This window comes from Gopherus evgoodei, chromosome 2, assembly GCF_007399415.2.
Source record: "Gopherus evgoodei ecotype Sinaloan lineage chromosome 2, rGopEvg1_v1.p, whole genome shotgun sequence".
NCBI lineage: Eukaryota > Metazoa > Chordata > Testudines > Testudinidae > Gopherus > Gopherus evgoodei.
Window position 1 is genome coordinate 81,211,016 of NC_044323.1, and position 23,467 is coordinate 81,234,482.

The 23,467-nt window shown below is 42.8% G+C and overlaps 1 protein-coding gene across 8 annotated transcripts in view; it reads left to right on the forward strand.

Annotated features, from left to right (window-relative positions):
• Positions 1-572: 572 nt before the first annotated feature.
• The window catches only part of FYCO1 (FYVE and coiled-coil domain containing 1), a 90,141-nt gene continuing 67,246 nt past the window's right edge, over positions 573-23,467 (forward strand). For 5 of the 8 annotated variants that reach the window (XM_030551145.1, XM_030551149.1, XM_030551146.1 and 2 more), the window contains exons 1-4: positions 573-622; positions 10,848-11,032; positions 17,276-17,397; positions 20,744-20,869. In XM_030551145.1, the coding sequence (XP_030407005.1) occupies positions 10,978-11,032; positions 17,276-17,397; positions 20,744-20,869 (303 nt within the window). In that variant the 5' untranslated portion in view covers positions 573-622; positions 10,848-10,977. The remainder of the gene's footprint in view (positions 623-10,847; positions 11,033-17,275; positions 17,398-20,743; positions 20,870-23,467) is intronic. The other 3 variants (XM_030551147.1, XM_030551148.1, XM_030551150.1) reach the window with 1 other exon arrangement.

A 23,467-nucleotide genomic window follows, 5' to 3' on the forward strand; every position in this document is an offset into this window, starting at 1 on the left:
ATGTATTTTTCTGCACAAATGTCTACATCATCTAAGTGTCATTTTCCACCAAAAAAATTTTAACAATCATTTTTCGACCAGCTCTATTCACCATCTATTCTGACAACGATTCTGAAGTAACAAATTCAACATCAGTATTGCCTTTATTGTAGGACCTGCTGTGTGACAAGTCACTTCACCTCTTTATGCCTGAGATTCCCCCTCTGCAAAAAGGGTGGGGGAGGCAGGAGGAATGGTGTTCACTCAACTTAGCAAAGCGCTTCGAGAGCTGCAGATAAAAAGTATTCGGTAAGAACTAGGCATGATCAGTTTTCAGAGTAGCAGCCGTGTTAGTCTGTATCCGCAAAAAGAACAGGTGCCATAAGTACTCCTGTTCTTTTTAGGTGTGATCTGACGAAGTGGGTTGTCACCCACGAAAGCTCATGCTCCAAAACGTCTGTTAGTCTATAAGGTGCCACAGGATTCTTTGCTGCTTTTATAGGTGTGATCAGTTACTCTCTGCAACTAAGGGGTTAAAGATAGGCCGGACCAGGGACTCATGGGAGATGTAGGCCAGGGGAATCATGGGAGTTGTAGTAAAACCTCCTCAATGTATTCCTATGTAATGGCTGCCTAGGCGGAGGTAACGTACTTTTCTCCCCTCGGTGGAATATACTTATTTCCCCCCGTGTAAATACAGTGCCCGCCCCGCTCCGCCCCCGAGTCGTGGCCTGGCTGAGGGGCGCGAGGCAGGGGCTGGCAGGGCCAGGCAGGCTCAGTTCTGTGGGACAGGAGAAGTCACTTAGTTTTGTTTTGAGTTTGTCACTTGGCTGCTGCTGGTTTCTTGCCGACGTGCTGGGGGGGGGGGTGTTGCTGTTGTGTGTGTGTGTGTGTGTACACACACACACACTGCACATGCCTGAGCCCCGTGTGTGGCGGGCAAGCCTTCAATTCCGCAAAACTTTGCCCCTCTGCCACCCAATCTGCAGCTGCCCAAACTGTGGATCTCCCGGGACTGTCAGTTTCAGCGCTTACTTCAGCGCCCTGCTTTTTCTCCCCACCCCCGTCCCTATTTGTGAGACTCACAAGTGGGCAGGGGTGTGATACTCTTTCCCAGCAAGTTTACGGCGTGTTGTGTAACAGGCAGATTTTTTTCTTCTCATCGCCAGCTAACATTAAACAGCTTCTGACGGAGCAGCTGACAGTCGTTTTTCATGCCTGGTTTAAACCTTGTCAGGAAGCAGAATAAACGACATGAAGATGTGTCACCCAGTCCATTAGCAAGCAATATGCGGGATGCTACGTCAAAGCTCTCCTACTTTCCCCTGCCTTCCTCCCTCCCTCATCATTCTTCTGTCACTTCCAACTCTCCTTTGCTGCCGCTTCTGCCTCCCTCTGGGTCCCTTGTTCACACGGAGGAGTCTTGCACTCTTTCTGTCCCTGTGTGAGGTGCTCTCTGTAGTAGTTCAGTTCTATAACCGGTATTTGGATTGGAAGATCTTTACGGCAGGGAAGTGTTTTTACATGCCTGTGAAATGCTGTAGACATCAGAAATAATAAGGATGTCTAGCTTTCTCCCAAATAGAATTGTGAAAAGTTCTGTGTTTCTCCAAAGTGTAAACTTGTCTTTCATTGTTCATAATTTAATCATTAGAGGAGTGTGTGGCAAATTTTCTGGAGGCGCAACTTGTTTGGACATTTTGTAGAAAATGTGCACACCAATCTCTCTCTACCCCCGCCCCTCCCCCAGACTTATGAAATGCTGACATGTAAATGTTCAGTGCAGTTCTTGTGTAGGCATATTTACTGATGACAGCGAGGATTTTGTCTGCACAAAGCCAACCTGGTCTCACTCCAGAACGTCTGAGGGTTTAGCTGCAGCACTCCTGCTATTGTTTACCCTGTTGCACATACCTGTTAGACAGGTATTAAAAAAAAAAGTGATAGCTTTATGTAATTATGATCTGTTTTTATTGGCATGCACTTTGCATTCTTCTCGACTAGAGAGACCCTGTTCTGGCCAGCCGGCATGTGGTGGAGTTATGCAGCATATGAGAAAAGGCTGGTGAATTCATTGCACTTTTAATAACATATATGGAATTTATTGCCTGATTCTCCTCTCACACTGTTTTAACAGCTATGTAACTTTATTGACTATCTTGGAGTTATTCCTTTTGTACTGGTATAAATTTGAAGTATCAGGCCCTACATTTCTGATTCTAGAGCACAAAGAGTGGATACTTGAGTTCTTCAACTCTGATCCCACCCGTCACTTCACCACCACAGATTGTGATTAACTTTCAGTGCACAAAAATTGAATTTATGTTGTCCGTATAACATCACAGGTCCTGGTGAATTCTACTGTAGGCGATTTATCTTGTTACACTGACCTCACACTTGGTAAAGCAACCCCCATTCTTTCATGTATTTTACCTGCTCCTGTATTTTTCACTTCATACATCTGATGAAGTGGGTTCTAGCCCACAAAAGCTTATGCCCAAATACATTTGTTAGTCTCTAAGTGCTACAAGGACTCCTTGTTGTTTCTACTGTAGGCAGGGCCGGCTCTAGCCATTTCGCCACCCCAAGCACGGTGGCATGCCGCGGGGGGCGCCCTGCCACTTGCTGGTCCCGTGGCTCCTGTGGACCTCCCGCAGGTGTCCCTGCGGAGGGTCCACTGGTCCCATGGCTCCGGTGGACCTCCCGCAGGCGTGACTGCAGATGCTCCATCGGAGCCGCAGGACTAGCGGACCCTCCACAGGGATGCCTGTGGGAGGTCCACCGGAGCCGCCTGCCACCCTCCTGGCAACCGGCAGAGTGCCCTCTGCGGCATGCCGCCCCAAGCACGCGCTTGGCATGCTGGGGCCTGGAGCCAGCCCTGACTGTAGGGGTGTTCTTTAATTCTGAATCTACATAAATGGAATATGCAGTAGAGAAGATACATGCCCCTTGAAGGGGGCATGTATATTTTAACAAATTTAAGAACAATGTTTAATTAGACAAATATACTACTGTGTACAAGATGTCCTTCTTGCAGTTTTCCAGAGATCCTTAAAGGGGCACCTTCACTTAAAAAAATCATAGTTCTGGTATGAAAAAAAATTGCTTACTGTTTTTAAAAAGTAAGATTACTATGTCTGAAAAAAGATTAGAGAAAAATATATTTTCAAATGTTTGTTTGTTTACTTTATGCATTTGACAGCACTGAGTGTATAGTTGATTTCACATTTTCCTCTAGTCAGTTAGCCATGAAACTTGAATCTTATTTTTACAGAAGCCCCTTTATATACCATTCTGACAGTGTAAAGTGACCTTAAAGTGGGTGTAATACATTTATATTGCCTCAGAGGTGTAGAAAGGGGCCTTAATGTAAATGAGAATCTGGCCCATAGTGTAAAGTCTTACTTGCATACAGAAGTATTTCCAGGATCGGGGCCAAACACAGAAACTCAGGAGAGCAGTCCGTTAAAAATGCAAGCAAATGTGATTGTAAAACTACAGAATTTGCTAGGTGGACTCCAAGGCAAGGTAGTACTTAAAACTACTTTTAACTCGAGTAATTTTATTATTAGATTTTTAAGCTGACAGCATCCTTTTAAAGGGACATGGTTGGGTAAAATTTTATGAACCTCCTAGTCTTTATCAACTAATACTGCTTAATTGATTAAAATGGAGAGAATTTTTCAAATCCAATGTAATTTTCACTATTATTTACTTTTTACATTTCTCCTTTCTTGGTCAATGAAAATAGACTAATTCTTGCAATTCTACTTTTGTTACTAGTCAGTTTTATTTTTAGGATCTCGTGCACTAACTCAGCTGTTTTTAGGCTGCAAAACCTGCAGATGAATAATTTAAATGACAATTTTTTTCCAAAATATAACAAATAAAAAAAAGGAATCACAAAACTGAGGGCAGGGCGGAGGAGGTGTTTACACAATCTAAAAATTGGTTGCTAAATGAGGATCTCTAATATGATTTGTTCAGCTGCAACAGTGTTTGCAAACTTTTGTTACACCCACAATCTTGTCTTGCGTCTTCTATTCTTTGATTTAATCTTTTTCAGCCATTGCTATATGCTGTGGTTGTCATCTATCTGTCTAATCTAAGGTACTTATAGAATGCCAGTCACCGCAGTGTATAAGCCCCAGGGTAACATCACTTATTGCTGCAAAGTGCAAGGGATATGCAATGTCATGCTGCAGCGGCAGCAACCAAGCCTGCTTAGTTTACCAAAAGCAACCTCCCTTTTGACAGCTGATGAAGTGGATTGGTATCACATTGAACAACATGATCAGGCTGGCTTAATACAGGCTTCTGGTATCTATGTGTCTGTCTGTTCAAAAAGGTTCGTGCTTGTAGATATACCATAGCCAAATTACTTCTTAAAGTTCTTCATTTTGCAACCTAAACGAACAAATTAGAGGGCCAGAACAGGATCTGTACTGTAAAATGGTACCATGGGAGCACTCGGTCAGTACTTCTGGGGCATTGCCACAAACCGATGGAGCTGTGGAGAGGTGAAAGTAGAACCTGAGGGGTGTCATCCCCTAGCCCTTGTGATGGCATGACTAACTCAGTGGGAACAGTTCAGGTTTTCTCTGCGTATCTGTCCGTTCTTGATTTAATTCAACTGCCTTCTACCTGCCCCACTCATACTCTGCAATGGTTTCCACATGCAGGGCCCAAACCTAATCTTTTCACTATCATTCGGTACTGATTCCATTGGGAGTTCTGTATAGCATAAGGAATAAAGGTGAAGGCCCATAATGTCCAGCCCACTGCCATCATCCTGGTGGTACAGGTGATGTAAGGCTGCGTGCCCATCTGCCAGTATTTGAAAACTATAAATAGGGATACCCCCACCCCTTTTAGCACCACTGAAATTCACTGGATCACAAGAGATTTTCAGAGGGACAGCATGAGGAAAGAGGAAATATTTGGGTAAAAATCATAATAAGGACAGCTCTCCTAAATAGAGGCAATGGTTATTAATATTTATTAGTACCTATTATGTTGTATTAAAGTATCCAAAAGTATGTGAGGTTCCTCACACAAGGGACTAGACCCAAAATCTCAAAAGTGACTAATGATTTTGGGTGCCTCCCGTTTTTTGAAGCCCAACTTTACGCACCTGAAAGGGGCTTGATTTTTCAGAAGAGTTGAGGACTTGCCCTCTGGAAATCAGTCCTCTTTAATATGTTTCAGTTTGGGCACCAGAAATCACTAGGCACTTTAAAAATGTAGGCCATATATTTTGTCTTTCTAGCTAGGTATCTTGATGGCCTCTGTCACTAGAATAGCTCCAGGGACGTGGGTCCTGCCTTGGGGTATATCTACACAGCAGCTGGGACGTGTGATTCCCAGCATGGGCAGATAGACATATGCTAGCTCTGCTCAAGCTAGTGTGCTAAAAATAGCCATGTGGCTGCAGTAGCATAGGCAGTGGCTCGGGCTGCCTGCTTCGCCCTCTGGATATATACTTGAGTGACTAGCCCGAGCCTTCATCTGTGTTCCTGTGGCCACAATGCTATTTTTAGGTGCTAGCTCATGCAGAACTAGCATGTGCACATCCACTTGTCCTGGGAATTGGACACCCTTTGGGAGCTTGCAAGCTAATTTCAGACATGACTCAATGAAGGAGATATCAGAACACAGGCAGGGAGAAAAGAGAGGAAGAGCAGGTTTTCCAGCAATGGGATTGCATAGTTACTCAGCAAAGGTTTGCGCTCATCACGGAAGTATAAAGAAAAAATCATTCAATTTTTTTGTAGGCGTCATGGTAGAGGTAGGTCTGAAGGAGGGATGAGGAGAAGGAAATGGCCTTGCACAGCCGCTCTGGAAGGCTTCCATGCAAAGGGAGCGGTGTAGAAAAAGGTGTTAGAGAAGTTTGAGAAGTGGATGAATAAGTGTTGAAGTTACACTACTGACAGAGTGGCAGGGGATGGCATGCAGGACCGGCGCTAGGGGTTTTAGCGCCCTAGGCGCATGGCAGTTTCGCCGCCCCTCGCGCTGGTCCCGCGGCTCCAGTGAAGCTGCCGCAGTCGTGGCTGCGGATGATCAGCTGCTCCCGCGGCTCTGGTGGAGCTGCCACAGTCGTGGCTGCGGATGGTCGGCTGCTCGCGCGGCTCCGGTGGACCTCCCGCAGCCACGACTGCGGCAGCTCCACCGGAGCCGCGGGACCAGCGCGCAGGGCGGCGAAATTGCCGTGCGCCTGGGGCGCTAAAACTCCTAGCGCCGGTCCTGGTAAGGGGAGTAGGATTGGGCCCTGGAGTATCTTCAGTTACCCGTTATTTCCATACAGGATGCTATCATAACCAGATGTTGAATACTTAAAGGTCGTATAAATTGGCAAAGAATGTGTGGTGAGATACCTGCTCCTATGCTGCTCTATGGCAAAAGCATAGACTATGTAATAACATTAGGTTAAGATACTTCAATGGATACTCTAGCAATAAATTTTGTCCAAGGGATTTAACAGTATTATGTAATGAAAGCAGTCCATTGTGTATAATTTATGTAGCTATCTATCGTGTCATTGATCTTTTGCGGAAGGTATTTGGGGAGAAGGAGAATAAAGGATCTGTCTTCAGAGTGTGGTTTTTCCATAAAGAACATACTGTGAATTTCCATAACTACTGTGCGACTAAACTCTAAGTGACCTATAATCATTTTTCTTCTTTGTTGTTTTGTTTAATTCCCCTTTGGGGTAAATCTTTCTTCTCTCTAGTGGATGAGTCTGGGCTGATGCTCATCTGTTTCCCAGTTTAATCTCACAGCTCTTCTCCTCTACAAAGCAGATTTAATCACCCACACACTGGTATTTAAAAAGGGATGACAAGAAATGCGACCTCCTCCCAGACTCACTGGGCACTGCCACGTGAGAGTATGGAGAGAGCAATGAGGTTCTTTACCTCCCTCTTTGAAATCACGTGCCAGATTTCCAGCTGGTGTAAATGGGTGTCATTCCATTGATTTCTATTAACATCAGTGTCATTAGAGAGGAGCTAGCTCAGAGTTTTGCGTAAATGCTGACATGACCAAAGCAGGTTGTGTGGGTCTGTTATATACTTAAATTATGATCGATTAATATTTCACTGATCCCACAATTGCTGCCCATTTCAGATAATTTTACACTTCTGCAACAAGACAGCGGTGGGGTGGGTTGTATCCTAAACAATAGGGTGTGAGAATCTGGATGAAATACTATAGCCTGTGTAATGCAGAAGACCAGTCTAGACGATTAGAAAGGCCCTTCTGGCCTTTAAATCTCTCATAGATGTTTTGTGAAGCACCCATGGGGCCATCAATTTTTAGTGTATTTATTCTCACAACACCCCCTTGCGGTAGGGAAATGCTATTTATCCGCATGTTATAGATGCAGACTGAAGCAGAAGGAATTTAAGTACAATCTTTCCTTGCAAAATCTGCCAGGGTTGAATCATCCCCTCTGCTTCTGTGAGCAGCAGAGACCCAGAACCCAGACATATCTCCACAATATCTTCCGCCAACCCCCAGAGGCCTCTCTGTGCAGATCAGACTCCGAGAGCTGATGAGCCAGGAGTATGACAGGTACAATTCCTCCTGGAGCTCCCCCCAACCCAACTGAATGCAGCCACAGTGCTATGCTATTAAAGATTGCACTGTATGCTGCCCCCTGCTGGGCTGTTACACAGTTAAGGGTGCTGGGTCATAATGTAAACCAGGGGTGAGCAAACTTTTTGTCCTGAGGGCCACATCAGGGAATAGAAATTGTATGGCGGGCCATGAATGCTCACTAAATTGGGATTGGGATGCTGGAGCGGGTGAGGGCTCTGGTTGGGGGTGAGGGCTCTGGGGTGGGCTGGGGTTGAGGAGTTTGGAGTGTAGGAGGGTGCTCTGAGCTGGGACCGATGGGTTCAGAGGGCAGGAGGAGATCAGGGCTGGGGCAGGTTCTGGCTGGGGGTAAGGGCTCTGGGGTGGGGCTGGGGGTGAGGAGTTTAGGGTGCAGGACGGTGCTTCGGGCTGGGATTGAGGGGTTTGGAGAGCAGGAGGAGGATCAGGGCTGGGGCAGGAGGTTGGAGTGTGGGGAGAGGCTCGGGGTGCAGGCTCTGAACGGCGCTTACCTCAAGTGGCTCCCAGAAGCAGTGGCATTTCCCTTCTCTGGTTCCTGCTAGTGCTGGAGTGGGGCTATGCTGGCACCAGACCTGCTAGCGCTGGAGCGGGGCCATGCGACTGCTTCAGGAGCCACGTGGTGCAACCCCTGACTCAGCGCCCCGGCTGGAGCACTGGAGTGGGGCAAGCCCTAGACCCCACTCCCCAGTAGGAGCTCGTGGGCCGGCTTAAAATGGCTTGTGGGCCGGATATGGCCCACAGGCCATAGTTTGCCCACCCCTGATGTAAACCCTCCGCTCTGCACCTTTTTTGGAGAGATTTGTGCTGCTGTAGATGATGGTCTCGTGCGGACTTTGTGCTTCTCGAGCTTAGAAATTGTGATTATGCCTGGCCCCTGCATAGGGGCAGAAGAGGGTACCAGGGTTGCCACCTGTCCAGGTTTTCCCAGGATCATCCCTTTTCATGCGATGGCTGTCCTGGGAAATCGGTAAGGGTGCTCAGTGCCAAGGCTGGATGTAGCCTCCCAATTCAATGGGTGCCCTAAACTACCCTGCTGAAGGGTCACACTGACCACCCACACCAGCACTTTCTGCCCCAGCACCACAACTGTAAAGTGGCCTGATGAAGGGGGGAAGTCCCTGTGTTTGTTATATGATATGAGATAACTTCTCTAATGCAGGATGCTTTATCATCTTGTTGACCATAACCAAACTCAACCAGTGACCAAAAAAACATGGAGATGTTATTGTATGCACCCCCTAGCCAGAACTAGGGTAGGAATCATTATGTCATGAGCTAAAGATAAGAGTATCAGAAGAAAGTGGGGGGGTTGGTTCTGATCCATCTTGCATTGACTTTTACTGGTTATCACCAATGTGACATCAGAATTAGACCCAGTATTCCAGAACCTCAACGGGTATCAATTGATATAGCTCCATCAGTTCAACTGTTCCAATTCACACCCGCTGAAGAGCTGGCTCCATTTTTTGATTTTTGGCATTGCATCCAGCATGTTGCCTTGAGAACAAAGGCTGCTTTTAAATTGCAAAGGTATATTATTATTATTGAATTTTTGTATAGGAGCATGTGCATGCTGAGGACTTCACAGGAGCAAGTGTGCTCCATAGAACAGGGAGATCTATCCCAGCCTAATAACACAACCAATAGACATCAAAGCGTGGCAGTGGACATTGACAGCACATTGACTAAATTTGGACGTTAGGAGTAGGGCACTTGAGAGAACAATTTTAGCCTTTTATTTATTTGTCTGTCAGTCTCTTTGCTAAGGTTTATTTTAAATACCTTTATCTTGCGTCAAAAAGGCCAAGGACTTGGTTGTGACAGGTACACAGCCAAGCAGCACATGGGCACATAAGATTTAAAGGCACCTCTATGACTTATCTAGGGTGACCAGATGAGATGATGAAAATATCGGGACACATTGGGCAGGGGGAGAGGGGTCTGCCGGCGGAGTTAAAAAAACAAAAAACAAAAAAACCTCCCAGTGCTGCCAGCGAAGCGAAATACCGGGACAAATTGCGTCCCGACCAAAGATCAGTCGGGACACGGGACAAACACCCAAATATCGGGACATCTGGTCATCCTAGACTTATCTGGTCTCTCCCAAAAACCCATTGGAGTATGTCTATATAGTTATATACAGAATGGAAGAGATGTATGCAGCTATTTAATCTTCTCACACCAGTGCTTAAAAAGACTGTGATCATTGATTGCAGTTACATAAAATAACCCAACAGTTATATATGCATTAAAACATATACAAGTGGGGCCAGTTTTTCAACAGACTCAACATTTTGGGTGTTGACCTCTTTTCAAAATCTGACCAGAAGTGTCACAACAGGAGCTGCTGGGTGCGCAGAGCTTTTGAAAATCTGCCCCTTATTAGGTATCTCAGTGGGAGCTGAGCTCTGTTGAAAATTTACCCCCAATTGTGAGCACCGAGTACTTGAAAATTTGACTCTGAATGTTTATCCATCTTTGTAAAATATTTTGAAATCTGTGGATGAGAAGTGCTACTCAAAGGTTGTCAATTATTATTATTTATTGTGAATTAACTTGCCATTGTGACTGAAGCAGAAAACTGAATAGGAACCCCCTAAAAGGCCCTAACTATAGTGTACTAGCCAGGGATGCTGTAACATACCTTAAAATAATGTGGTACTGGAAACTGAGTAGTAAGAAGAGGGAGGGAGACCAGGCTGTTTTGAAAATAATCTGGAAGTTTATGACTCAAGTAAAACAGTGAATTGACCATATCAGAATGGGAATATCCGCTGATCCCAGAGGAGACAATCAGACCATGCTCATTCTAGGACACTAAGGTTCATTCTTGGTACTCTGGCTAGTAAGGTTGCTGCTTTCTGGAGTGAAGGAAATGTGCTTGTAACGATGTTCTATGTCCCATATAGAAAAGGTACGGCATAGAGATCCTGTAGAGACTCTCTCATGTTATCAGAACTTCAGACAGGATCAAAGGATCAGCTATATAGAATCCTAGCTTGAACTGGACAGTAAAACTAGCTTATGTCATAGCTCCAATGAGAGAATGAAAATTTGTCAAAATTTGAAAAGGGGAGACAGGGAAAGTTAAATTAAAAAGGAAAATAGTAGTACAGGGTAACTAGGAAAAAAACTCACTATGGAAATATGATTAAATGTGATTTAAAAATCCAAAGCACCACAGTTAAGTTAGTGTGCGTGTGTGCATGTGCTGTTTGTACCAGATTATATATAAACAGATTTTCTTCTTTCAGAATTGCAGATGCCACAAAGGAACCTAATCTCCACTACCTGAATGGTCGTCAAGGGTGTGAACTCTGCTCTTTTTTTCTAGCTGTGTGAAAAGTTTAACAGCCTGGGCTTGCACCTCCTTTGGTTTTCGTGATGGCAGCAACTAGTGGAGAAAGCCAGCTACAGAGGATTATCAGAGATTTGCAAGGTATGGTGCCTGTTTCAGATTAATTCTGTAGGCTGGGCTGCATTCCTCATGTTTTAATTGAAGGTGGGGAGTGTTTGTCTGATATTTGTGTATAGTACTGTAACAGAAAATTGTACCGTTCTGTATAGATGTGACTCTGATTTCAAATGTTACATAAAGTTTACTAAGCCTTTTTGTAGGATCTTAAATTATGTCTGTTTTACAACAAAGAAAAAATTCTCTCTGGTTAGGATCTACTCTTTCTGTAAACAGTGCGTTGGATTCTTCTCTCACTCACAAGTCAGGAGAAATGCCGCTGAAGTCAACAGAACTAAACGGTTGTAAATAAGCTCAGTGTGAGAGTGGGGAGGATCAGCTCTGATTTCTTTTTCCCTTTTTTTTTTAATGCACACAATGGGTCATTCATTGTTCACTAAGACAAATACCTTGTTCACAATACCGTGCTGCAAACAGTGATGACACGCCTCCATGGGAGGGGAAGAATGGGAAGGATGATGAGTGAGGATTTTTACTCAGTAATCAAATATGGGCACGAGGAAGAAGATCCAGGAAGGATGGTCTTATGGTTAAGGCACAGATTAGTTAGGAGACTGTTGTTCTTTTTCCAGTTTTGCCACAGATTTCCTGTGTAGCCTTGAGGAAGGCACGTAGGCCAAAATGTTCAAAACTGATCAATGGTTTTGGATGCCCACCTCTAGGCCTATTTTTCGTAAGTACCAAGGACCCACAACAAGCCCAAGTTTGGCTTTCAGAAACTGAAGCACCTTAAATCAGTGGCCAGTATTCCTGTGCCTCAGTTTCGTCATCTGAAAAATGAGGACAGTCACGTAGCTCGCAGATGTTGTCAAGCCTTAATTCATTAATGTTCATCTAGCACAGGGGTTCTCAAACTTCATTGCACCACGACCCCGTTTTGACAACAAAAATTACTACATACCCCAGAAGAGGGGACCAAAGCCTGAGCCCACCTGAGACCCACTGCCCCGGGCTGGGAGAGGCCAAAATCCAAGCCCTGCTGCCTTGGCAGAGAGAGCCAAAGCCGAAGCCTGAGCACCATCGCCCTGGATGGGAGGGCCACAGCCATAGCCCAAGGGCTTCAGCCCCCAGAGGGGGGCCTGTAACCTGAGCCCTGCCACCCAGAGCTGATCCCATTGAGCTTTGGCCCTGGGCTCCAGCAAATCTAATACCAGCCTTGGCGACTCCATTAAAATGAGGTCACGACCCCCTGTAGGGTCCTGACCCACAGTTTGTGAACCCCAGATCTAGTAGATTGGCTCCTAAAACATAAAGTGCGATATAAGGGCAAAGAACTGTGTTGCTTTTTCTCTGTATGTGACTGTTCAAATGGTCAACAGCTGCAATGGAGATGAAATTTAATCTTTGATTTATTTATATAATTAAGATGAGAATCTTCAACCACTGTTGTTTTTGACAACTCAAGGGGAATAGAACATGATATATTAGAGCTGTGCCTTACACCTGTCATTGCTTCCTTCTCCAAATAATCCTTTTTCCCTCCCCCTTTCTTTTTCAGATTAAAAATATAAATTGGTGAGGGGGGAAAGGCAAAGTCTTTTCACAGATTTAATAAACTACAGGAGGAGATTTAGGTAGGGAAGATGGCATTATGCAATCTGGAGATTAGAGTTCTTGAAACGTATTGGAGACAACTTTTTATTCCACAAAGTGAAGGAAGTAACCCGGGGAGCAGCCATTTTAAATTGATTCTCACCTACTGGGAGGAATTGGTAGCGAATCTGAAGGTGGAAGGCAATTTGGGTGAAAGTAATCATGAAATGATTGATTTCATGATTCTTAGCAAAAGAATGCGCGAGAACAGCAGAATAAAAACAGTGGAGTTCAAAAAAGCAGACTTTAACAAATGGAGAGAACTAATAGGTAGGGTCCTATGGGAAGAAAATCTAAGAGAAAAAGAAGTTCAAATGAGCTTGTAATTTCTCAAGGAGACAATATTCAAGGAACAACTGAAAACTATCCTGATGTGAAGGAAAGATAGGAAGAATGGTAAGAGGCCAATATAGCTCCATCAGGAGGTCTTTGATGACCTGAAAATCAAAATGGAATCCTACAAAAAATGGAAACATGAACCAGTTGCTAAGGAGGAGTACAAAAGAGCAGCGCTTATGTAGGAACAAAATCAGAAAGGCTAAGGCGCAAAATGATTTACCCCTAACAAAGGACAGAAAAGGCAATAAGATGAGGTTCTATAAATATATTGGGAGCAAGAGAAAGACAAAAGCAAGTTTAGATCCTCTACTTAGTATGGAAGGAGAGCCACTAACTGATGACATCAAGAAAGCTGAAGTGTATAAGGCCTATTTTCCTTCAGCCTTCACTAGAAAGGTTAATGATGTCCAGATACTAAATACAATTCATATTAACAAGGGGGAAGGAATGCAAGGCAAAATAGGGGAAGAACAGATTAAAGAATGTTTAGATAAGTTAAATATATTCAAGTTGGCAGGGCCTGATGACATTCATCCTAGGGTACTTAAGGAACTAGCTGATGCAATGTTGGAACTGTTAACCATTATCTTCAAGAAATCCTGGAGGACTAGTAAAGTTCCCAGAAGAGTGGAGAATGGCAACCACAGTATCGATCATTAAACAGGGAAACAGAGGACCCAGGGAATTATAGACCAGTCAGTGTAACTTGAATACCTTGGAAAAATACTGGAACAAATTATTAAACAATCAATTTGTAAGCACTTGGAGGATAATAGGGTTATAAGGAGTAGCCAACATTCCAAATCAACCTAATTTCCTTCTTGGACAGGGTTACTGGCCTAGTGGATAGGGAGGAAGCAGTAGATGTCATATATCTTGATTTTAGTAAGGCTTTTGGCACAATCCCACATCATTCTTATAAACAAACTAGGGAAATGTGGTCTGAAGGAAATTACTGTATGGTGGGTGCACAACTGGTTGAAAGACCTTACTCAGAGAGTAGTTATCAATGGTTCACTGTCAAACTGGGAGGATGTATCTAGTGGGGTCCTGCAGGGGTCAGTCCTGGGTCCAGTAGTAGTCAATGTTTTCATTAATGACTTGGTTAATGGAGTGGAGGGTATGCTGCTAAAATCTGCAGATGAGCACCAAATCTTGAGAGACTGCAAGCACTTTGGAGGACATGGTTAGTATTCAAAATGACCTTGACAAATTTTGGTCTGAATTCAACATGATGAAATTCAATGAAGATAAATGCAAAGTACTTCACTTAAGAAGGAAAAATCAAATGTACAACTACAAAATGAGGAATACCTGGTTGGATGGTAGTTCTGCTGAAAAGGATCTGGAGGTTATAGGGGATTACAAATTGAATGAGTCAACAATGTGATACAGCTGCAAAAATGCCTAATATCATTCTGGAGTGTATTAACAGGCATGTTGTATGTAAGACACAGGAAATAATTGTCCTGTTCTACTTGGCACTGATGAGACCTCAGCTGGAGTACTGGAGTGTCCAGCTCTGGATACCACATTTTAGAAAAGATGTGGACAAATTGGAGAGAATCTAGAGGAGAGCAACAAAAATGATAGAAGGTTTAGAAAACCTGCCATAAGAGGAAAGGTTAAAAAACTGGGCATGTTTAGTCTTGAGAAAAGAAGCGTACGGGGAGCCTAATACCAGTCTTCAAATATGTTAAAGGCTGTTATAATAAGGATGGTGATCAATTGATTGTTCTCTGTGTTCACTGAAGGTAGTGTGACAGCTTTATGTTACCAATCTGCCTGAAGCTTTAGGTGATTAGGCTGATGCTGCAGGATTGTTAGGGGAGAAGATGAAGGCACATACCAAATGACTAAGTTTTAAAGCTTTATTAATAAAATAACAGTGGTGAGTGCTGGGTGCTTCCCACATTACTTAGAGGAAGAAAGAAAGCGTTAGCGTCTGCGCCCTAACCCACTTTCATACTTACACATGCACAACCCAAGGCTGGCCAAGCCTGGGTGTAATGCAGGAAGAAGAGGGGGAAGGGTGGTCAAGAGTTTTGTCCTGTGCACAGGCCATCCAGGGTCCGCTGTTGATCTCTGATTTGCTTTAGCTTTTAGGAGGGTTTTAAGTCCTGGGGTTTTTTGGGGGCATTTTGTTTAGGGACCTCTGTCACCCGTGCTTTTTGTACCAGTTCAAACCAGCCTTTTGTGGCTTAGCTTTTCCAAAACACCCCAGCTTTAGGGACATGAAACTTGTTTTCCCCCTCTTTGGTCTTTACTGTCTCACTAGTTTTCGCAGCCCCTGCAGTTCTGTTTAGCTGAATTCTTTTTTTTTACGGCTGGTTGGGGTTGGAATCCAGGCCTCTGTCTGTCTTGGCTGGCAGCTGAGAGTTAGTTGTGTGCCGTGGCCTTGGGCTGGAGTTAGCATCTTATCTTCGGACCTAGATGGAACATCGAGTTAACCTGTTTCCTTCTCCCTTCCTCCCTCTATGGCCTCTTGTAACCTGTAAAGAAACCTTCTTCTCCACACTTTCACTTTCAACCCTTCCCACAGTATACTTCAGTACATATACAAGCGCTAGCAACATACAATGCTAAACTGCTTACCCAGGGGTCTCCATGGGGGTGGGGGGCAGTTATATTGTGACAGTAGGACAAGAAGTAATGGGCTTAATCTGTAGCAAGAAAAATTTAAGTTAGATATTAGGAAAAACTTTCTAATGATAAAGGAAGTTAAGCTCTGTAATAGGGTTCCAATGGAGGTTGTGGAATCCTCATCACTGGAGGTTTTTAAGAACAGATTGGACAAACACCTGTTGGGGACGATCTAGATTTATTTGGTCTTGCCTCAGTAAAGAGGGTTGGACTTGATGACTTCTCGGGGTCCTTTCCAGCCCTACATTTCTATGATTCTATGATTAAGACCTTTCCACTTGAGAAAAGTGTGAGGGATTTTTAATGACCACAAATGGTCCAGGCTTTTGGTTCATGCCTCATGAAAGAAAAGACAAAGCCATGAGCTGGGACTCTGACTCTCTCTGACACAGTATAGAAACCCCACTTGAGTTCCAATAAGAAGGGCTTTTGTTCCCTCCTTAGATTTCATGGAGTAATGAATAAAGCTGGGCAAAAAACTTCTCAGTGAATAGTAAATTTACCAAAAAATGATTTTTTTCCGGGCACTGAAACTATTCACAAACTATGAATTTGGCAAATAGTTTCAGCAGAAAAAAAATGAATATTTTTTTCCCAAAAAGAAAATCCATTTTGAAAAGAAACATTTTAACTTTTCATTTTGAAACATTACATTTTGAAATTTAGCTATCTTTATTTTTTAAAAATCTAAAAGACAATAAAAAAGGATAAAAACTCCCAAAACAAAAAACTGACTAAATTAAATTTTGGATCAAAAAACACCCCAAAAATGAAATGGAACAAAACAAAACAAAAATGTTGTTTCATTCTAGTTTTTCATTTCAAGGAATTTTTATCTAAAACTTTTTATTTCTTGGTTTTACTTTTGGTGAAGAAAATCTCAAAAATACCAGTTTTGGTTCAAAACAAATGTAATTTTTTTAATTATTGGTTTGGTTTGGCCCCCAAACCAAGAAATCGAGTATTTGGTCAGCCCTCCTTCATTACTATTGCTGGAGACTGAAAGCCCAGTTACGCACTGAGAAGGGAATACAGAAACCTGTAAAATCAGCCATTTATGGTGCTACTCAGAAGGTTAGCCCTTTGAGATGGCAGAGTCCACTTGGAGACAGCAGAGTTCCATACTTAATTATTACAGGATTAGTCTATTTATTTTCATTTGCACTCTGAAACTTCCAGGAGGTAAATATGCTGAAGGAAGGAGATCCCTGCTCAGGGATGCAAGAAGCCTGGGTGTCTGCCCCCTGCTCCTGGCAGAAAGCAGGGAGGTGAGAAAAGCAGCTGGTGATCCCTTGCTCCTGGCGGGGAGGTGAGAAGCCTAGGGGAGCAGGTGCTCTCCCAGTGGGGAGCTGTGCAGAGCTAAGAGCTTTCAGTCCCCCACAGTGCCCCTCTTCAGTTGGTGAGGATACACACTACCAATCAAAGGAGGGTAGTGTGGACATCAGCCACTGCAGGCTGTAAGTGACCGAACATAGGTTGACTTCAGTTTGTAGTGTAAGACATCCCCTAAAACACTCTGACTGAAAAAGTGAATACACACATACAGTGTAAAGAGAGACAGCCCATTTATTTATTTCAAAATGTTTGTGCATTCAACCTCAAACATCATCTATCTTTACTCACTTATTCTAGTGTCTTGTTTTAAAGATGCTGTGACAGAGCTAAGCAAAGAATTTAAAGAAGGAGGGGAACCAATCACCGATGACAGCATCAACTTGCAAAAGTTTTCCTACAAGCTTGAGTACCTTTTACAGGTAAGTGACACAATCACATGTAGGGCCCTAGGAAATTCATGGTCCATTTTGGTTAATTTCACCATCATAGGATTTTAAAAATCGTATGTTTATTTCAGATATTTAGATCTGAAATTTCCCGATGTTGTAACAGTAGGGGTCCTGACCCAAATGGGTTGTAGATTATTATAGGGGGGTTGTGGTATTGCCACTCTTACTTCTGTGCTGCTGCTGGTGGTGGCGCTGCCTTCAGAGCTGATTGGCGGCAGAGCGTCAACTGCTGGCTAGAAGCCCAGCTCTGAAGGTAGCGCCGCTGCCAGCAGCAGTGGAGCAGAAGTAAGGGTGGCATGGTATGGTATTGCCACCCTTATTTCTGCACTGCTGCTGGCGAGGTGCAACCTTCAGAGCTGGGTGCCCAGCTAGCAGTCACTGCTCTCTGGCCCCCCAGCTCTAAAGGTAGCGCAGAAGTAATGGTGGCAATACTGCAACCCCCCTATAATAACCTTGCAGACCCCCCTTCTTGTGGTCCTTTTTTGGGTTGGGACCTCCAGTTTGAGAAATGTTGGTGTCCCTTGTGAAATCTGTATAGTATGGGTAAAAGTAAACAAAAGACCAGATTTCCTGGTCTGTGACCTCTTTTTCATGGCCATGAATTTAATAGAGCGCTAATCATATGGGAGAACTGGACTTTCCTTCATCTGTTTTGTTCTTTTATATTTAAGGTTCAGTATTGAATCTAGCTATTAATAAAAAAAATCAGAATGTATTAGAACTAAGTACAGTACAGACCTCTTTCCTTTTAGTTATTGGGCTCCCATGTGTCAATACTTATTCCACCTATTACAATAGAAAGTAAATATGCATGTATGAAAAAGCTTTTGAGAACACAAGGAATTTTGCATTGTATGGGGAGCTTTTATAACTTGACTTTGAAACATGCCATTTTACATTATCATAGAAACTCTTTGGTAATAGGAATGATGACATGTTTTAAGGGGAAAAAATATTTCATAAATATAATTACCTGTATAAAATATAGGATTTTGCCAGCAAAAACATGACTTTGCTATGAAAAATAGTTTTATAACATCAAAAATATAATACAAGGAGTAAGCTTTTTTAATGGAAATGTCTGGTTTTTTTTCATCCTTGATCAAAAACCAAGTAAAAAGGAAAAGCTACTTTGCTGTGAATACTTTCAGTCTAGTTAGAGAGACAGGATGGGTGAGGTAATATCTCTTAGGGTACATCCAGACTACCTGCCCTATCGGCAAGTAGCGATCGATTTTTCGAGGATCAATATATCGCTTCTCATCTAGACGCGATATATCATAGAATCATAGGGTTGAAAGGGACCTCAAGAGGTCATCTAGTCCAACCTCCTGCTCAAAGCAGGACCAGTCCCCAGAGTTTTACCCCAGTTCCCCAAATGGCCCCCTCAAGGACTGAACTCACAGCTCTGGGTTTAGCAGGCTAATGCTCAAACCACTGAGCTATCTTTCCCCCCGAACGTGCTCCCGTCGACTCCGGAACTCCACCAGAGCGAGCGGTGGTAGCGCAGTTGACACAGGGAACCGCAGACGTCGATCCCGCGCCGTGAGGACCCGAGGTAAATCGATCTAAGATTCTTCAACTTCAGCTATGCTATTCATGTAGCTGAAGTTGCGTATCTTAGATCGATACCCCCCCCAGTGTAGACCAGCCCTTATTGGACCAATTTCTGTTGGAGAGAGACATGCTGAAGAGCTCTGTGTGGCTTGAAAGCTTCTCTCAACAACAGAATTTGGTCCAATAAAAGATATTACCTCACCCACCTTCTGTCTCTAATATTCTGGCATCGACACATAGGATGACCAGATAGCAAGTGTAAAAAATCAGGACGGGGATGGAGGGTAATAGGTGCTTATATAAGAAAAAGCCCCCACAATCAGGACTGTCCCTATAAAATCAGGACATCTGATCACCCTATCGACACAGCTACAAGTATACTCCAGTCTGCTTAGTCATTTTGTGAATCATAGGCTCATAGTTCTCCACTCCATGAGATCTGGATTCATTTCATGATTCTGTAAATGGCTCACTCTGTCTTCAGGAAAGTCACTGAACCAGTCTGTTCCTCAGGCTGGTAAAATGGGGATACCCACTTTTTGTAAAGCATTTTTGTGATCTGTGTTGAGTTCATTGTAAGCTGTGTGGATTTATGTACCTATTTTTCAGTACCTTATCTTCAGTGTATTGACCTACATTTGTGCATTTTATTAGTATTGGAAACGCTCTAAATCCCAGTGATCAGTTTACGACTTCTGAATAGATTTGAATGGCTATTATTTAATTAAGCTGATTATTTAAATTAGGGTTGTCAATCGCAGTTAACTAGCAATTAACTCAAAACAAATTAACTTGATTAAAAAAATTAATTGCAATTAATTGCAGTTTTAATTACACTGTTAAAAATAATAGAATACCAGTAGATATGTATTATACATATTTTTTGATGTTTTTCTACGTTTTCATATATATTGATTTCAATTATGGCACAGAATACAAAGTGTATTGTGCTAACTTTATATTATTATTTTTATTGCAAATATTTGCACTGTAAAAAAGAAACAAAAAAAAGTATTTTTCAATTCACTTCATACAAGTACTGTATGTAATCTCTTTATCATGAAAGTGCAATTTACAAACGTAGATTTGTTTTGTTACATAAATGCACTCAAAAACAAAACAATGAAAACCTTTAGAGCCTACAAGTCCATGCAGTCCTACTTCTTGTTCAGCCAATTGCTAAGACAAACAAGTTTGTCTATATTTACAGGAGAAAGTGCTGCCCACTTCTTATTTACAATGTCACCTAAAAGTGAGAACAGGTATTTGCATGGCATTTTTCTAGCTGGCATTGCAAGGTATTTACTTGCCAGATATGCTAATCGTTCATATGCCCCTTCATGCTTTGACTACCATTCCAGAGAACTGTAGACTGTATATTCCATGTTGTAATTGAAATCAGTATATTTGAAAATGTAGAGACTATCGAAAAATATTTAAATAAATGGTATTCTATTATTGTTTAACAGTATGATTATAACTGCAATTAATCACGGTTATTTTTGTATCTTGTGATTAATTTTTTTTCGTGATTTGAGAGCCTTAATTTAAATTTGTATTTTGAACCATAGAGCAGCATTTAAATCCATCAAATTGTATTGATATAGAATGATGTCTATTCCCTTTATTGAGGTGCACACGCATCTCCTATTAATTAAAAAATTAATAGCTTTGAATGTGAATATCAATGGGAGAGAAACATAGAATAACTCTGTGTTTCAGTGTCTTAAATTTTTCTAAGTCTTTATTCCTTTTGAAGTTTGACCAGAAAGAAAAGACCACCCTGCTGGGGAACAGAAAAGACTACTGGGATTACTTCTGTGACTGCCTGGCTAAAGTCAAAGGAGCTAATGATGGGATCCGCTTTGTTAAGTCAATTTCAGAGGTAAGGAAAGCAGACTGCTTAATCATCACAATAGGCAGTTCATATTTCTGCATGTCCATTGAGAATGCTACAGAACTCAAAAGAAAGGTAGGAGAAGGAATGGGACTTTTTTTCTGTCTTTGCAAAATATAAAAGCAAAAGATAACTGACGCCTATTGTTCATCAGATTTCTTAGGGCTAGATTGCACGGTCCTTATGCACGTCGGTGTGCTCTTCCTTGCAAGTGTAGTCCCATTGACCTCAGTCAAGTCCTGAATTATTTTAAATTACATTGTACAGGAATGGTGTCCCTAGCCTTTGTTTGCCAGAAGCTGGGAATGAGTGACAGAGGATGGATCACTTGATGATTACCTGTTCTGTTCATTCCCTCTGGGGCACCTGGCATTGGCTACTGTCGGAAGACAGGATATTGGGCTAGATGGACCTTTGGTCTGACCCAGTAGGGCCATTCTTATGTGTTTTCAGTTACACTAGAAAAAGAAAACATTTGATGAATGGTGGGCAAGGTCTCTGTTTAGGGTTAATGCCTACGATTTAACAATGGGGATACAGCAGAAATAAATCAAGGAGGCAGTTCCTGCCCTCATGTGCACAGGTTTCCCGAGGGCAGGATTTTATCGAATGCAAGAGGAAAAAGTAGTAGAGTTTTGCCATTCTTGTGACTTTCCTGTTGATCAGTATGGTTGATTGGGAGTCACTGAGTAGAGAATTTGGTCTTATGTCTATACTCACTTAATGCTTGAACAGTGTGTTGGAGATATAAAATACCATGTGACTCTTGTGGATTAAGATTATTGTCATCGCTCTAGGTGAGCTGACATGAAAGGACTCAAAGTGAAATGGTTCTTATTGGGCTAAGCAAAGTACATGTTAGTATGTAACACAGTAATAAAACCTAAATCCAATATTAACAGAATAGCAAACCTTAATCTCTACATCTATTAGTCAATGAGCTAAACACTGCAAGAAGTTTTAATGTTGATCCTTTCTGGGTCATTAGAGTAAATTTAAATCACTCGAATAAGGACTTTCCCCATGGATAAGTGAAGCAATGTTGTTGGCTCTGCTGATTGTTGTCCTGATACCTGGTTTTGATGTCCTAGGCAATTTTATTCCCAGGCTGCACTTGTTGATAAAGAAGTTTTCATCTATTCTGTCAGAACTTCCTGACAGCAGCCTTGACTGCTGTCATCATGCAACTTCTTCTCTGGATGATCAGAGAACCAGCCATGAGGCTAGCATGGCTGCCCCTAGCACAGACAGCCCCTATGTTCCCCATCCCACTTCTTTCTCCTCATCCCCTTTCTTCAGTCTTCCATTTGGTTTCAGAGGAACCCCCTCTCCCCACCCAGCTTTCTGTCTTGGCTTTGGAGTATGAAACATTTCCCCATCTCCTCTTTCTCCAATCACCTCTTTCAGCTCCAAATCCATCTTCTTCTCTTTGTTCTTTAAATGAAAATTCCAGTGCATTTATGTTGTATAGCTATATGAACACCAGATTCTGATGCATCTTGTTTGGCTGCACATGTTTGGAGGGGCAGAGACACCAGAAACCTTCCACTTCCACTTGTACAGGCTGGCAGGAGCTTCCTCCAAGGAGCTCATTTGATACATTGCTTTTTCCATCCCTGTGGTAGTTGTACTTGAATTTTTGTTTGACAGCAGAGACATAACTAGTTATAAATTCTGTCTCCTCTCTATCCACTGGATACCAAAATCTTCCTTGTCTGCCTTAAGATTTCTGTCCTTTTTCAAAAACTATGAAAGATGTTGTGATGTTTCCCTCTGGTGTTATCTTGACCAGTGATCTGCTAGGTCACTCCAATCCTTGACTCTGTGAGCCAGCCTTACCCTGCTCTGCTGTGAGAACTCCCACTCCTGGGCTGTTCACGCACAGCCTCTGGCATATAAGATGCTTCCAGCTACTTGCAACCGAATGACACTAGCCAATATCTCTGGTCCCAGACACAACCCTAGGAACCTCTGTCTTGCAGTGTCCAGTTATGGCCGCTGGACACTGCAAGCTGATATGAGTTTGTCAATTTAACAAAGAAATTGATATGTACAAGGCTTGTTATCCCAAGAAGAGTCTCTGTCACACGTCAAACCAAACACACTGCTTCAGATAGAATAAACAAACAGATTTATTAACTATAAAGATAGATTTTAAGTGATTATAAGTCAAAGCATAAAAAGTCAGATTTGGTCAAATGAAATAAAAGCAAAACACATTCTAACTGATCTTAACACTTTCAATGTCCTTACAAACTTAGATGCTTCTCACTACAGACTGGCTGGTTGCTCTTCAACCAGGCTCTCCCCTTTGATCAGCACTTCAGTCACTTGGTGTGGTGTCTATAGGTGTAGGTTGGAGAGAGAGAGAGAGAATGGCTAATGTCGCTCCATTTTATCATGTCCTTTCTTCCCTCTTGGCTTTGCCCCCACCTTTAGAGTCAGGTGAGCATTACCTCATCGCAGTCCCAAACTGGCCAAAGGAAGGGGGGTGACTCCCTCGAGAGTCTAACAGATTCTTTTGTTGCTGCCTAGGCCAGTGTCCTTTGTTCCTGTGAGGCTGGGCTGGGTTTGTCCCATACATGC